At 52.1% G+C, this 14,261-nt stretch overlaps 1 protein-coding gene across 1 annotated transcript in view; it reads left to right on the top strand.

Annotated features, from left to right (window-relative positions):
- The window catches only part of PAPPA (pappalysin 1), a 328,178-nt gene that overhangs the window by 204,878 nt on the left and 109,039 nt on the right, over nucleotides 1-14,261 (top strand). The window contains exons 11-12 of the mRNA XM_056860765.1: nucleotides 8,330-8,434; nucleotides 9,255-9,399. Of these exons, the coding sequence (XP_056716743.1) occupies nucleotides 8,330-8,434; nucleotides 9,255-9,399 (250 nt within the window). The remainder of the gene's footprint in view (nucleotides 1-8,329; nucleotides 8,435-9,254; nucleotides 9,400-14,261) is intronic.

A 14,261-nucleotide genomic window follows, 5' to 3' on the forward strand; every position in this document is an offset into this window, starting at 1 on the left:
AGGCACCCAGGGATAAGAACATAAGAATGTAAGAAAAGCCATGCTGGATCAGACCAAAGTACGTCAAGTCCAGCAGTCTGTTCACACAGTGGCCAACCAGGTACCTCTAGGAAGTCCACAAACAAGACGACTGCAGCATTATTCCGCCTGTGTTCAATAGCACCTGATATAATAGGCAAAATCATAATAGATAAAATCATGGCAGTGATTTACCAGTGGCAATGTTGGGATTTCCCTAAGTGTTGTAGGGCGGGCAGGCATGGGAACAACATTCATGCTTCATTTCCACACAATAAAAATACAAAATATACCAGGATTCAGTATTTATTTATTTTGTATCTCCTTCACCCCACCCCTAGTGTTATAAAAGCCTATGCACTCTACTCAATGGTTAGGATAAGTGAATGTTCCCAATTCTCTTTCTTTTGATATTAATTTATATGTTTGGCATTGATTTCGGTTCTCCGCTGTTTGTTCTGGGCTCCGCAAATGTGTTTGTATTGTATAACCTGTGTTGCACTGTGGCTCAGTGGTGTGGAGTGCATGCTTGGCACATAGAAGGTCCCAGGAAGAAAGCCCAGCATCTCAGGTAGAAGATATTGGTAAAGATCTTTCTCTGCCTGGAGACCCACTGCCAGGTGTAGTAGACAGTCCTGACCAAGACAACTCAATTCAGCCAGATTAGGCACAGCTGATCTATGCCGGCCAACAAGAAAAGGCAGGTTCTTGGAGAGGCTATGACTCAGTGGTAGAACATGGGCTTTTGCATTCAGGTCCCACATTCAATGCCCAGCATCTTCAGCTGAAACAGTCTCAAGTGGTAGTGTTGGGAAGACCTTCTTCTGCTTGAGGCTCCTGGAGAAGACATGAACACATGAAGCTGCCTTGTACCAAATCAGACCCTTGGTCCATCAAAGTCAATATTGTCTACTTAGACCAGCAGCAGCTCTCCAGGGTCTCAGGCTGAGGTCGTTCACATCACCCACTTGCCTAGTCCCTTTAACTGGAGATGCCAGGGATTGAACCTGGAATCTTCTGCATGCCAAGCAGATGCTCTGCCACTGAGCCACGGCCCCTCCCCACAGCTGACAGTGCAAGCCTCAGGAGAGTTACTCCAGTCTAAGCCCATTCATTTTGTAAGCAAAATTGCTGGATTCGGCCCTGGTGCCGTTGAGCCAATAACTACACCAAGGGGGTGAAAGGAAAAACTGTTATATTACAAGAATGCTGACGTACTGGTGTTCGTTTTATGAATTTGGTCTGAGGAAACAAAAATGCCAAAACAAGTAAGAAAGAAGCAAAATCAAGACGCTGATTGGGGGGCATTCAGACAGCAGAGCTGACAATCCGGGCAAATCTACAAAACTGACAGCAACATTTATTTCCCCCACACACACACACCAAATACAGGGTTGTAAAGCCATCTTGCCTAATTGTTTTCATATATGTTAAAACATTTTCCCCATAACACAGAATCTACGTGATGCATTCCAAAGTAATAGCAGTTTTTACCTTTGGGAAAAGAATTTCTTAGTCGGGAATTACCGAAGGGGTATGGTAATGCTTACGGATATGATGTAAGGCATCTTAAAGGCATGAGCAGTAAGCACGTTTAGGATGGATAATCATTTGAATTGGAGGCATCAGCATTGTGTATTTTCCCCTTGACCTCTTTCTCTCAGTGCCTTAAACTATAGATATTTCTACTGATATTAGATATTCTATTTTTTCACTGCATACTATGTATTGTTATGTATGTTTATTGTTTAAAACTGTAAACCTAAAATGGAATATATATATTTAAAAAAAACACACACAAAAACAGCAGCAACCAGCAGACAATGAAAATCCAAATGTAAACCAATATTTTAAAAAAGGAAACAGACAACATTTGCTCATCCCTGCTTGGCATTGCAGCAAAAGCCAGTGTGGTCTAACGCTACTGGGCTAGGATCAGGGAGACCCAGATTCAAATTTCCAGCACAGTACTTCTAGGAAGCCCGCAACTTGGGACCTGTTAAGTCCGCGTGGGGAGGACACACAAGGTCGAGATGGAGTTCCAACTAGGGCTGTTGATTCGGTTTGGCCCGAACTGAAAAACAGCCGAATTTCCCCTGATTTGGCGGTTTTTAGTTCGGGACGAACTGAACTCAAAAATGGCGGGAAACCGGGGGAGCCGAATTCAGCGAGTTCGGGAGTTCACGAATAAATCCGGCCAATTCAGGGCGTCATTAAGCAGCATAACCGTCAATAAGCAGCATTCTCCTCCCCCGGCCAATCGGTGGCCAAGCTGGGTCTTCTTCTGGCCAATCAGTCAGGATTGAGTACTGGAGGAATCAGCTGATGCGCGGCCCGGCCGGGGAGAGAGAGAGAATGAGAGAAATCCTTGTGTGTGGGGGGGGGGGGTGCTTGTGCACATTCGCTCCTTTCTGTGGCTGCAGGGGGTGCATTTTTGGGGATACAGACCCCAAACTTTCAGTGGAGCTTCAGACAAGCCTTCTTAAGAGACCCCCAAAGTTTTGTAAACATTGGGTCAGGGGGTCCCGAGATATGGGCTCCCCCCCTTTTCTCTTTCCGTTGCTGAAGGGGGCGCATTTTTGGGAGTACAGACCCCAACCTTTCAGCGGAGCTTTAGACGAGCCTTCTTAAGAGACCCCCCAAGTTTTGTAGACTTTGGGTCAGGGGGTCCCGAGATATGGGCTCCACCCCTTTTCCCTCCCCCCTTATCCATTTCCATGGCTGCAGGGGGCGCTTTTTGGGGGGTACAGCCCCCAAACCTTCAGGATATCTTCAGACGAGCCTTCTTAAGAGACCCCCCAAGTTTTGTAAAGGTGGGTTCAATGGGGGCAGAAATATCGGCTCCCCCTTTTCTCTTTCCGTGGCTGCAGGGGGCGCATTTTTGGGGTACAGACCCCAAACTTTCAGCGGAGCTTCAGACAAGCCTTCTTAAGAGACCCCCCAAGTTTTGTAAACATTGGGTCAGGCGGCCCCAAGATATGGGCTTTCCCTTTTTCCCTTTTCCCTATTGGGATGAATGGATCACCCGATCCTGTATGCATCTCCAGAGCAAAACGTCCCCTCCTTAAATGGAATCGTCTTGGATTACCGAGTCCTCTTCCCAGCCTCTCCTGCTGGAACAGAAGACAGCCACAGTAAGACCCCTTTGGGGGCTTTAATCTATACTTTTTCTCCTGTGTGTGTGTGTGGGGGGGAAGCAGAGTCTGTCTGTGTGTGTGTGTGGAGGGAGCAGTTTCTGTGGGTGGGTGGGGGAGCCAAAGGGGGCTTTCACCAGTTCTACCTGGGGGGGGTGTGCCCCCTCGAGTCTCTCTCTCCCTGGTTTGAGGGGAGGCTTCAGTGTGTCCTCCGGTTTTCCCTCATTCATAAGATCGGTTAGGTCTATATTTTGATGCTTGCTCAAAACTGGTTTTCAAATGGTGACTTAAAGAATGCATTTGCATGGTCCCCGGTCCAATGAAAAAGGGGAAATTCCACCCCCTCCTGCTCATTATGCATAGCTAGCTGCCTCTATCCCTTTCCATGGTTTGCAAACTCCCAGGTGTCAGGTGTTGCTTTGCATGGTTGCAAAGGTGTTGCTTTGCAGTTGTGGGTGTTGCTTTGCAGTTGTGTTGCTTTACAGTGTTGCTTTGCAGTTCTGTTGCTTTGCAAACTTCTTAGCACCTGCCCCGCCCTTGCTCTCATCAGCTGTTTGCCGGGGCTGGGAGCTTTGTGCATGGGCGGTAAGCTCTGCTCAGAGATGCACATTAAGGGTGGGGGGACCCCTTTCGGGGCCCATATCTCAGCCCCCCCTGACCCAATCTTTACAAAACTTGGGGGGTCTGGCAAGAAGGGTCCTTTGAAGCTCCGCTGAAAGTTTGGGACCTCTACCCCCAAAAATGCCTCCCCAGAGCCGCAGAAAGGCGCGGCTGTGTTTTTAATGGCTTTATTCGGCCACATTTTTCCCCCGAACTTTGAATTCCCGCCGAATTGCACGGACCGAAGTGGGGGAGTTCGGACTTTGGTATATCCCGAATCTAAACGGGCCGAATTCAGCCAAATCCGAACTATACTGAATTTTTAAAAATTCAACAGCCCTAGTTCCAACACAACACTTTATTGTAGTACAGAACAGAACTGAGAACTGTGTAAAACGGCCCCGCTTATATTCCCCCCTGGCCGCTGGCGGCCACTCCCCCCTGATCCGTTATAGGGGGGAAACAACCCCCGGGTCACCAATGGCGTGACCCGGCTTAGGGCCAATGGGGCGCGCTGGCTTGGGCCAATGGCGTGAGGAGGGTTTAGGAGCCTTCGTCTGGGACTCAAGCTCCTAGGTTTCCCCCTGCTTACCCACCTAACTATTTACATACACAACACCCTTCCCCCCTAAGTCCGAACACTACAAGAGCTCACAAAGTCTTTGAGGTGGCTTGGTCATGTTCATACTCGCTGCGACCTCCACGGTGCTGGAACCGGCATTGCAGGCACGGGAGCAGCGATTAGCTCGGTCGCGCTTGCGGCAGGAAAGGTGGTGTCTGACAGCTCCTCGCGTGTGCTGGCTGGCGGACGCTCCCCATCCCATTCGGTCTCTGCTGGTGCTACTGGCTCCGGTGCTCGGGAGGTCACCGGGACTTCCGTGGCAGAGGTGAGGTTGGGGGTGTCGGCCAGGCAGCAGCGCAACTGGTCGATGTGCTGCCTTAAGATACGACCCTCGGGGGTGGCAACCCTGTAGGAAACCGGACCTGTGGCTTCTTGAACCATGTGGCTGGTCCCAACCATCCAGCAACCGGTGGTTGAGGACAGCTCCGATGCTGTAGGGTGAGGCATCGCAGGTCAGAACCACCGGCAGACGCTCATTGAAGTGGACTAGCAGGCTCGATGAGGAGAGAAGACCCTTGGCGGCCTTGAACGCCCGCTGCTGTGTCTTGCCTCAGGACCATGGGGAGGCCTTGTCCAGCAGGTGGTGAAGTGGCTCCACTACCGATGCCTTGTTGGGCAGAAAGGCGTGGTAGAAGTTAAGGAGCCCCAGGAATGACTGCAGTTCCTGCTTGTAATGGGGCGGTGGGGTGTTGTGGATGGCCTTGATCTTGTCGGACGTGGGGTGAATGCCCTCTGCGTCAATCAAGAAGCCCAGGAACTCCACCTGCGGCAGGCCCAGCTGGCACTTCTCCCACTTGACTGTCAGTCCAGCGTCCCAGAAACATCTGAGCACCCGGCGGACACACTCCAGGAGCTCTTCTTCGGAGCCGGCAGCAACCAAGACATCGTCAAAGTACGGGACAACGCCCGGCAAGCCCTTGAGGAGGTCTTCCATCAGGTTCTGGAAGATGCCCGGGGCCATGCTGACGTCAAGACGGAGGTCAAGACGGAGTTCCAACCCGGAACGCACCCTGGTGAGTGACGATCATCTGCGCCTCGGCCGACTCGGAGTCCACAGGCAGCTGCTGCTATGCCTGGGCTAGGTCCAGCTTTGCGAACACCCGGCCCCCGGCGAGGGAAGCCAGGAGGTGACTGATGACCAGCACCGGGTATGCGTGGCTCTGGAGTGCCTTGTTTACAGTACATTTGTAATCCGCACAGATGCGGACGTCCCCGTTGGCCTTCAACCGCGTCATGATCGGGGTCTCCCACCTGGCATTAGGCACCAGCACCAGGACGCCTTGAGCGATGAGGCGGTTGAACTCTGCTTCGATCTGGTCGTTGAGCATGAAGGGGACCTGGCGAGGCTTGAGGTGGATGGGGGTGGCGGTGGGGTCGACGTGCAGCCGGACAGGTGGCCCCTTGTAGCAGCCCAGCGGGCCCTTCCAAACGTCCTCAAACTCCGACCAGACGGCGTCGAGGGTGGGCTGGCAGATGCAGTGGATGCCCGCCAGACGGATCCCAAGGGCCGGGAACCATTCGACGCCCAGGAGGCTGGCGCAGGGTCTGTCGACCACGATGAGGCGGAGGCAGCTGGAGCGACCCTGGAAACAGACGGACACGTGGGCCTCACCCCAGAGCGGCACCCGACGTCGCTCGTAGTCTGAAATGATGACGCCGGTCGGTTGCAACTTGGGGAGTGATGCGCGGCGGCCCAGGGCGCGGTAGGTGTCCAACGAGATAATGGAGAGGGCCGAGCCCGAATCCACCTCCATCTCGCAGGGTGCGCCCTCGATCTCCACAGAGACGGAGACCTCCACGCCGTGGACCTTGTGGAGGGTGATGCTGTGCATATGGTCGTCGCGGCGGCAATGGCAGGGAGCAGCATCGGCCATGTCATGGACGGGTTGGGCGATGCCATCTTTCCTGGCTGGGCCCGCTGGCCGGCCCTTCTTCGCCGATCGGCAGACCTTAGCGATGTGGCCAACCTGGTCGCAAGCCCGGCAGGAAGTGTCATGGAACCGGCAGGAATGGCGGTCATGCTGGCCGCCACAGCTGGCACACAGGCGAGCCATGGGGCCCTGCGACCGGTGTGGCCTAGTGGACATTTTGTGTGCTTTGTCCGTGGAGTCGCCGTCGCTGGCGCTTTCATAGTGGACGGTTGCTGTCAGCGGTGGGGGAGGTGTGGCGGCTCGGTTAGCCCCTCGGTCAGCTCTGGTAGAGGTCTCCGCAGCGGTGGCTTCCTCGACGGCTGCCATGAGGGTGACGTCCTTTCGTGCGATGAGACGGCGGCGCACCTTCTCATTCCGGAGGCCAAAGACGAACATGTCGAGGAGGGAGTCGTTGAGGTTCGGGAGCTCACAGAAGCGGGCCAACTGCCGGAGGGTGGCGAGGAAGTCGGCGGCGGACTCGCCCAGATCTTGGTCTCGGAGGTGGAACGACAGGCGGCGAGCGAGGTGCGTTGGCTGGGGCGTGAAATGGTTCCCCAGCGTGGCCAGTATGTCCTTTAATGGCACCTCGATCACCTTGGTGGGGGCCATTAGGGACTGAGTGAGCTGGAAAGTCCGCGGCCCACACATACTGAGGAATATCGAACGCTTCTTGCCGTCGTCATCAATGTCATTGGCATCCATGAAGCACGCAACCCGGTCCGCGTAGCTCTCCCACTCGCTGGGGTTGGCTGAGTCGAATGGTTCCAGTGAGCCTCGGGTGGCCATAGTAGCGAAGTGTTGCGTCTGCTGTGTGTCAAAAAGGATTTCAGCAAGGCGAGCTGGACTGCCTACTGGGCACCGTGAGGTCGCGGAGAATCGAAGGTGATTTCAGCGAGAGTGATTTCAGTAGCAAGCCGGACTGCCTACCAGCCTTCGTCGCCACTGTTACGTCCGCGTGGGGAGGACACATGAGGTCAAGACGGAGTTCCAACACAACGCTTTATTGTAGTACAGAACAGAACTGAGAACTGTGTAAAATGGCCCCCTTATATTTCCCCCCGTTTGCTGCCACTCCCCCCCTGATAGGGGGGAACAACCCCCGGGTTGCCAATGGTGCTACCTGGCTTAGGGCCAATGGGGCTCGCTGGCTTGGGCCAATGGCGCAAGCAGGGTTTAGGAGCCTTCGTCTGGGACTCAAGCTCCTAGGTTTTCCCCTGCTTACCCACCTATTTACATACACAACAGGACCCATCCACCCAAAGACATTCACCAACCATGTATGGTGGCCTACCAAGGCCTTGTTGATCTCTAAGGCCCATGGGCTGGATCTAGCCTTTTGAGCAGAGGCAGCCACCAGCCCTGCTCCCCACTTCTCCTGATTCTGGCTGCAGGGGCCTTCCAATCCATGCCACTTGCCAGCTGGGACCTCCACATGGAGGTCTGAGTCTGCAGACAGTGGGGATCAGAAGGCAGGGGCTCCAGCCCAGCACATAGAGCAACCTTCCCCGCTGCCCCCGAAGCTGCAGGCGGCGGGGAAGGGTGAGATATACACTGGGCTCTCTAGCCACAGAAGCCACACACACCCTGACTTGGGCTGGCTAGCCCACTGTGGACATGCCAGACAAGGCAGACACACACACACACACACAGTCCAGATCTGGGCTGGCGAGCCTGCTGCAAGCTGGTACACATGGCTGATGTGTGCTGGTACTCATGGCCTGGCCCAAACAAATGTCATTTATGTCATATTCGGCCCTCATTACAAATGAGTTTGACACCCCTGCTCTAAAGTGTTACTGGCCTTGAATCTTATGGTTCTACTGCTGGCCAATACAGCTATGCTCTGAAACCAAGGCCTCGGTTATCCTGCTGGTATTGCTACCTGCAAAAAAATTAGGGAGAGTCTGTCAGCCTTTGGGTAGGTCACGATTTAGGAACAGTGGATTGTGTTTGGCTGAGTGGGCCAGAAACTGTGCATTTGCCTACAGTGACCTTTTCCTGGTTGCATTTGGAATCAAGGCTGATAGCTCCTCTCTTTCATTCAGGCATGCCTAACCAAGGACTTCAGTGAGGATTTCAGCGATGGGATGTCTCAGTATGCATGGTATCCATGCACTGCCAACCACACCCAGACCATTTACTGGCTCAAGGTAAGAGAACAGAAGAAAAGCCCTGGTGGATCACAGGGATCACATGGTGGGGCAGGGATCGCGTGTGCGCGGCCGCGAGCAACTCGTTCCTGACACTTCCGGTTTACTTACGGAAGCACCACAGCACAATGGGATGACTTACCACTCAAACCTCCACTCGAGTGGCAAATAGCCTTGTCGTGCTCGGTCGCTTCCAAAAATAAAATAAACCAGAAGTGACAGGACCGCGTTGCTTGTGACCCAGCAAGCATGATCCTCGCTGTGAGCCGGCCGATGGATTGGTGGGCAAATTGCCCACCATTCCAAGCCACCCGGCCACCCTATCTCCAGGCAATAGAGATCTGTTCACCTGGAGAAAATGGCTACTTTGAAAGATGGACTCTATGGCATTATACCTGATTGAAGTCCCTCCCCTCCCCAAACCCCGCACTTATCAGGCCCCACCCCCAAAATCTCCAGGTATTTCCCAACCCAGAGCTGGCAACCCTAGCACTAGCCAGATGCTTCAGGAAAGTCTGAGAAAGCAGGGTATAAGAGCAGTAGCCCTCCCCTGCTGTTTGCTTCCCAGAAACTGGTGTACCTCCTCTGAACATATAATCTCACCATTTTTCTACAGTATGTTCTAACACCATTGAGAGACTGAAATTGTAGAGAAAGGGAATTGAAAAGAGATACTTCTAGCAAGCCACAGTAACATCCTCAGAGGGGGAAAACCAGGCCAGTGGTTTACCAAAGACAGGGACAGTATACAGTGAAATACAGTTGAACCACATACCACCCTGCTCCTGACCCCATGGGTTACCCTTCCTTCTTTCCCCAGGCTCTCTTCTCACAGCCAATGGTCGCTGCGGCTGTGATCATCCACTTGGTTACAGACGGCTTGGATCCAGCCGATTACCATGACCAGAAGCAAGAGACCATCTCAGTGCAACTACTTGACACAAAAGACCAAAGTCATGACCTTGGTAAGATTTTTTTTTTGCCATATTTTGTGCTGCGCCCTTTACCTCTCACTTATCAGCATTTGAGCGCAATCTTGATCTGCGGTGGCCGCCACGGACACAAAAATCCCCATTTAAAAATAAAATTAAAGGAAAAGGGGGGGGGGAAAGGCCCTATTGAAAAAAAAAAGAGCCTGCACCACCAGAAAAGGTGGTGCAACCCTTCCGCAGCTCAAGGGGGCATTCCCAGGGCGAAAGGGCTGTGGAAGCTGCCTAAAGGCAGCTCCACCCTCGGGAATGCCCTGGGAACACCCCCCCCCAATGCAGGCGCAGGTTTCCGCTTCTGAGAAAGCCCTGCCGGCGTGGCTGTGTTGGCGGCGGCCAGTGGCGCCCACACACTGAAGTGTTTTCCGCGCGCTGACATTGGTTCCACATTAGTCCGTGATAAGGTCGCACCTACACCGCCATGGGGTCATGCCTGCTCCGAAAGAGCTCCCCCCTTCAGGAATGGGCTGTTTGTCTACATACTGTAAGTGTCTACTAAACAGGTAAAACATGTCACTCTTATCAAGTAAAAGACCCAATGATGTATGTAATAGTGGAGTTTTGTGACTGGAAGCCCAGATGTACCATTTGGGCCAAAAGAGCTGATGGGGGTGATAGGTAGGGTTGCCAACCTCCAGGTACTAGCTGGAAATCTCCAGCTATTATAACTGATCTCCAGCCAATAGGGATCAGTTCCCTTGGAGCAAATGGCCGCTTTGGCAATTGGACTCTATGGCATTGAAGTCCCTCCCCAAACCCTGCCCTCCTCAGGTTCCACCCCAAAAACCTCCCACCAGTGGGAGAAATTTAATGACCCCTTTTCACTGTTTCCCCAGTTGAAGATGCCCCTCGCTGAGATCCCATAGGGGGGAAGTACTTTGACTAGTGCTTAAAGCAGCTGTGGGGCATTTTTGATCAGAGAAAAGTTAACCCCCACTTTCCCAATGCTTCAGTCCCAATCCATGCCCTGTACAGGTGCTTTTAAAGGCCAAATTACACATTTGTGGTTACAATCATGAAACTCCCAATGTTATGTGGAATTTGGCACAAAGTCAGGCTGAAACTGGGCCAAAACACAACATTTTGACAACCTTCTTGGAAGATTCCCAGTAAGGACTCGGTGAATCATTGAAGGGAGGTCAATATCACATTCCAGACTATGTGCTTGATGTGAGTTAAAAGGTTGCATACATAAAGTGGCAAGCTGCTGCAGCGATTCTGTGTGAGCTAGGGTTGCCAACTCCAGGTTGGGACATTCCTGGAGATTTGGGAAGGTGGGGTTTGAGGAGGAGAGGGACTTCAGCAGGGATGAGATACCACAGAGTCCTCCCTCCAAAGCAGGTTCCCCCACCCACCCACCCCCACTGAGGAACTGATCTCTTTAGTTCGGAGATCAGTTGTAATTCTAAGAGATCTCTAGCCCCCACCTGGGGGTTGGCAAGCATAGGAGCCAATGTGTGTTGTGTAAGTGTGGAGTGTGTGGGAAACAGCAGGTTGGGAGGTTTACTTGTTGATCCACTCTTGATTCCATCTTGAAACACCAGGCTGGGGCACCAGTATGTTTGTGGATCTCCTCCAAGATGAACTCTTTGGCCTGCCATTTCACGCATCGATCTTAAATATATATATATATATATATATATATATATATATATATATATATACACACACATATATATATATATACATATATATATATATACATATATATATACATATATGAAAAAAGAAATTACAAAATCAAACACAGCACACTTACACAACAGTATATCTGTCAGACTCTGTGACTCCGTTGCATCTCAGAAATTATCAACTTCACTCCAGACGTTTGCAGAGACTTTTAAAAGGCTTTATTCCCAAAAGTAACGAGTACAGCAGTCTAAAGGAAACTAAGGTTAGAATGATACACTACATGTGGAAGTCAGTTTTATAGGATGCACACTCTAGGATGTTTACACGTAAACGCTTTGAAATGCAAAACATCAGAGATCTCTCCACATCAAGAGAGAGCGGATTCCGGTGAATTCACACCTTGAGATCAGAGCAGAATTTACAATAGGGAAGTTACTTTGAAATGGGGATTCAAGGGGTCTCTAGGTATCGCACCTCTCTCCCAAGCTGGAGAGACTTTCCCACGGGAAGAAAGGTGGAGGGGAAATCATTGAGCTTGCTATCCAGGGCTCGACTGCATGCCCTTGCTGACACTCCGCCTCCCCAAAGACCTCCTCCCCCCGGGGTTTCCCAGTTTGGCAGGGTAGTGACGATGGAACTCCGCTACCAGGGTGGGAGCTTGTACGTGTACCACGGACACCCACTCATCGTGACTGGAATTCAGATGTTTCCAACGTACGAGATATTCCAGTCGCCCACCCGAGAGTCTATCACCTTGGAGATCTCAAAGTGCTATTCTCCTTGCACCATGATCGGGTTTGCAGTTGCGGGCTCGGGATGCCACCCGGGGGCCGTTATAAAGGGTTTTAACAGACTTACATGAAAAACCGGGTGCACCCCTTGTAAGGTTTTGGGTAGTTCCAACTCCAAAGTAACGTCATTGATAACTCGGGCGATTGGGAACGGTCCCACAAACTTTTGACTTAGCTTTCTGCATGGGCGTAGAGACCTGAGATTTTTGGTGGAGAGGTACACCTTCTCTCTGACCTTCAATTCCCACTGGGGTGCCCTGTGTTTGTCTGCTTGCGCCTTGTATCTGTCTTTGGCCTGTTCCAAGTTTTTTACAAGCCAGGGCCAAGTGTTCCTTACTGTGTTGGCCCATCTAGTCACCTCGGGGGGATCGTCTTCCGGCGGGGGGGGGTACTGCCCCCAGGGGTCCAAAATCTATCCCGTAGACCACTTTAAACGGGTTTATCCCGGTTGCAGAGTGTACCAAGTTATTGTAGGCATATTCTGCCAAAGGCAGCAGGTCAACCCAATTGTCTTGGTGGTAATTAACAAAACAACGCAAGTAGCATTCTACCACCGCATTAACCCTTTCGGTCTGCCCATCCGTCTGAGGGTGATAGGCAGAAGACAATCCCAGTTGTACACCCACAAGTCCTAAAAACGCTCTCCAGAATTTAGACACAAACATGGAGCCCCTATCACTCACCACCTTCCGCGGAAATCTGTGTAGTTTGAATATGTGGTGCACGAACAAGCGAGCCAGTTTGTGCGCAGATGGCATTCCTTCGCACGGCACGAGATGAACTTGTTTAGAGAAGAGATCCGTGATTACCCACAGAACTGTCTTCCCCTGGCTGGACGGGAGATCTGTTATAAAATCCATCCCAATCACCCGCCAGGGTGCCTCTGGAGTTTCTAGGGATTTCAGTAATCCCGGAGGCTTTCCCATCAAGTGTTTGCTTGTCATGCACACAGGACAGGATTTTATGAACCCATCGATGTCTTGGCGCATCCCCGGCCACCAAAACTGCCTTCTTATTAGGTGCAAAGATTTCACAAACCCGAAATGTCCCCCCGTAGTTGAACTGTGGCTCATTTCCAATACCTCTCGCCACAGCTCCCTGGGCACGTAATGTTTGTCCTTACGGGTACCATTCTCGTCCGTCACCTGGGACGGGAGAGATTCTTCCCCCCGCTCCCGCTGAAGAGCCTCCCCCCACTTCTTCTTGACGGTCTCTGGGAGGCTTTTTGGAATTGTCCAGAGTTGGGAGACAGCAGCATCCGACTCTTGAGAGGAGGTGGGCACCGGTTCCTCAGCCCTGTTCCCCCGCTCTATCTGAGAGGGTTCCCCCCTCTCCCCAGGGGCTGCAGACGGAAGTTCCCCAGGGGCTGCCGGGGGTGAGGAGGTGGGAGCGACCACCTCTTGAGAGGGACTTGGAGTTGACCCTCTGGCCGCAGGGCGGGTTTGCGCTCTGGTCAGAACTCCTGCGCTATTCCCCTCCGGAGTCAAACCCAGGTGCTCCCGTGTGAAAAGAGAACCCACCGGCCGCTCGAACCTACACTCATATTGCGGCATGCGAGATAGCCCGTCTGCTAGGCAGTTTTCTTTCCCGGGCATGTGTTTGATGGTGAAGCGAAACTTAGAGAAGAAGTCCGCCCAGCGCAGCTGTTTGGCGGACAGCTTCTGCTGACCCAAAATCGCCTCAAGGTTCCGGTGATCAGTCCAGACCTCAAAGGGCTCGGCCGCCCCCTCCAGGAACTGTCGCCAGACTGTGAGTGCATGCTTAATCGCCATGGCCTCTTTTTCCCCAATCGGCCAGTTGAGCTCAGGCCCAGAGAACTTCTTAGAAAAATATGTGCAGGGTTTAAGTCTCCCTTGGTCATCCCTCTGAAGGAGCGCACCTCCCATCACCTTATCTGAGGCATCCACCTGCAGGGTGAATGGCCTGGAATAATCTGGGTGAGCCAGAACAGGTTCGGAGGTAAAGCGCTCCTTAAGAGTTTCAAAAGCCGCCTTGCACCAGGCGGTCCAAGGCACCTGGTATTGTGCAAAAGTGGCCTCTGGCCCCTTCCCTTTGGTTTTAAGCAAATCAGTAATTGGTAAGGCTATTTGGGCGAAATCCTAAATAAAACTTATGTAAAAGTTAGCGAACCCCAAGAACTGCTGAACCTGTTTGCGAGTTCTGGGGGGCTCCCACTCCCATACCTCCTGCACCTTCTCAGGGTCCATGATCAAACCTTGGGGGGGATACCACATATCCGAGGAACGACAACTGGTCCTGATTGAACACACATTTTGACAACTTAGCATACAAATGATTCTCCCTTAAACACCTCAGAACCTCCCGCACTAACTCACGGTGTTCTTTGGGGTCCCTGGAGTAAATCAGTACATCATCTAAGTAAACTATAACTCCTCGAAATAGGAGATCGTGTAGAAT

This window comes from Euleptes europaea, chromosome 14 (assembly GCF_029931775.1).
Source record: "Euleptes europaea isolate rEulEur1 chromosome 14, rEulEur1.hap1, whole genome shotgun sequence".
In the NCBI taxonomy this organism is placed as follows: Eukaryota; Metazoa; Chordata; class Lepidosauria; order Squamata; family Sphaerodactylidae; genus Euleptes; species Euleptes europaea.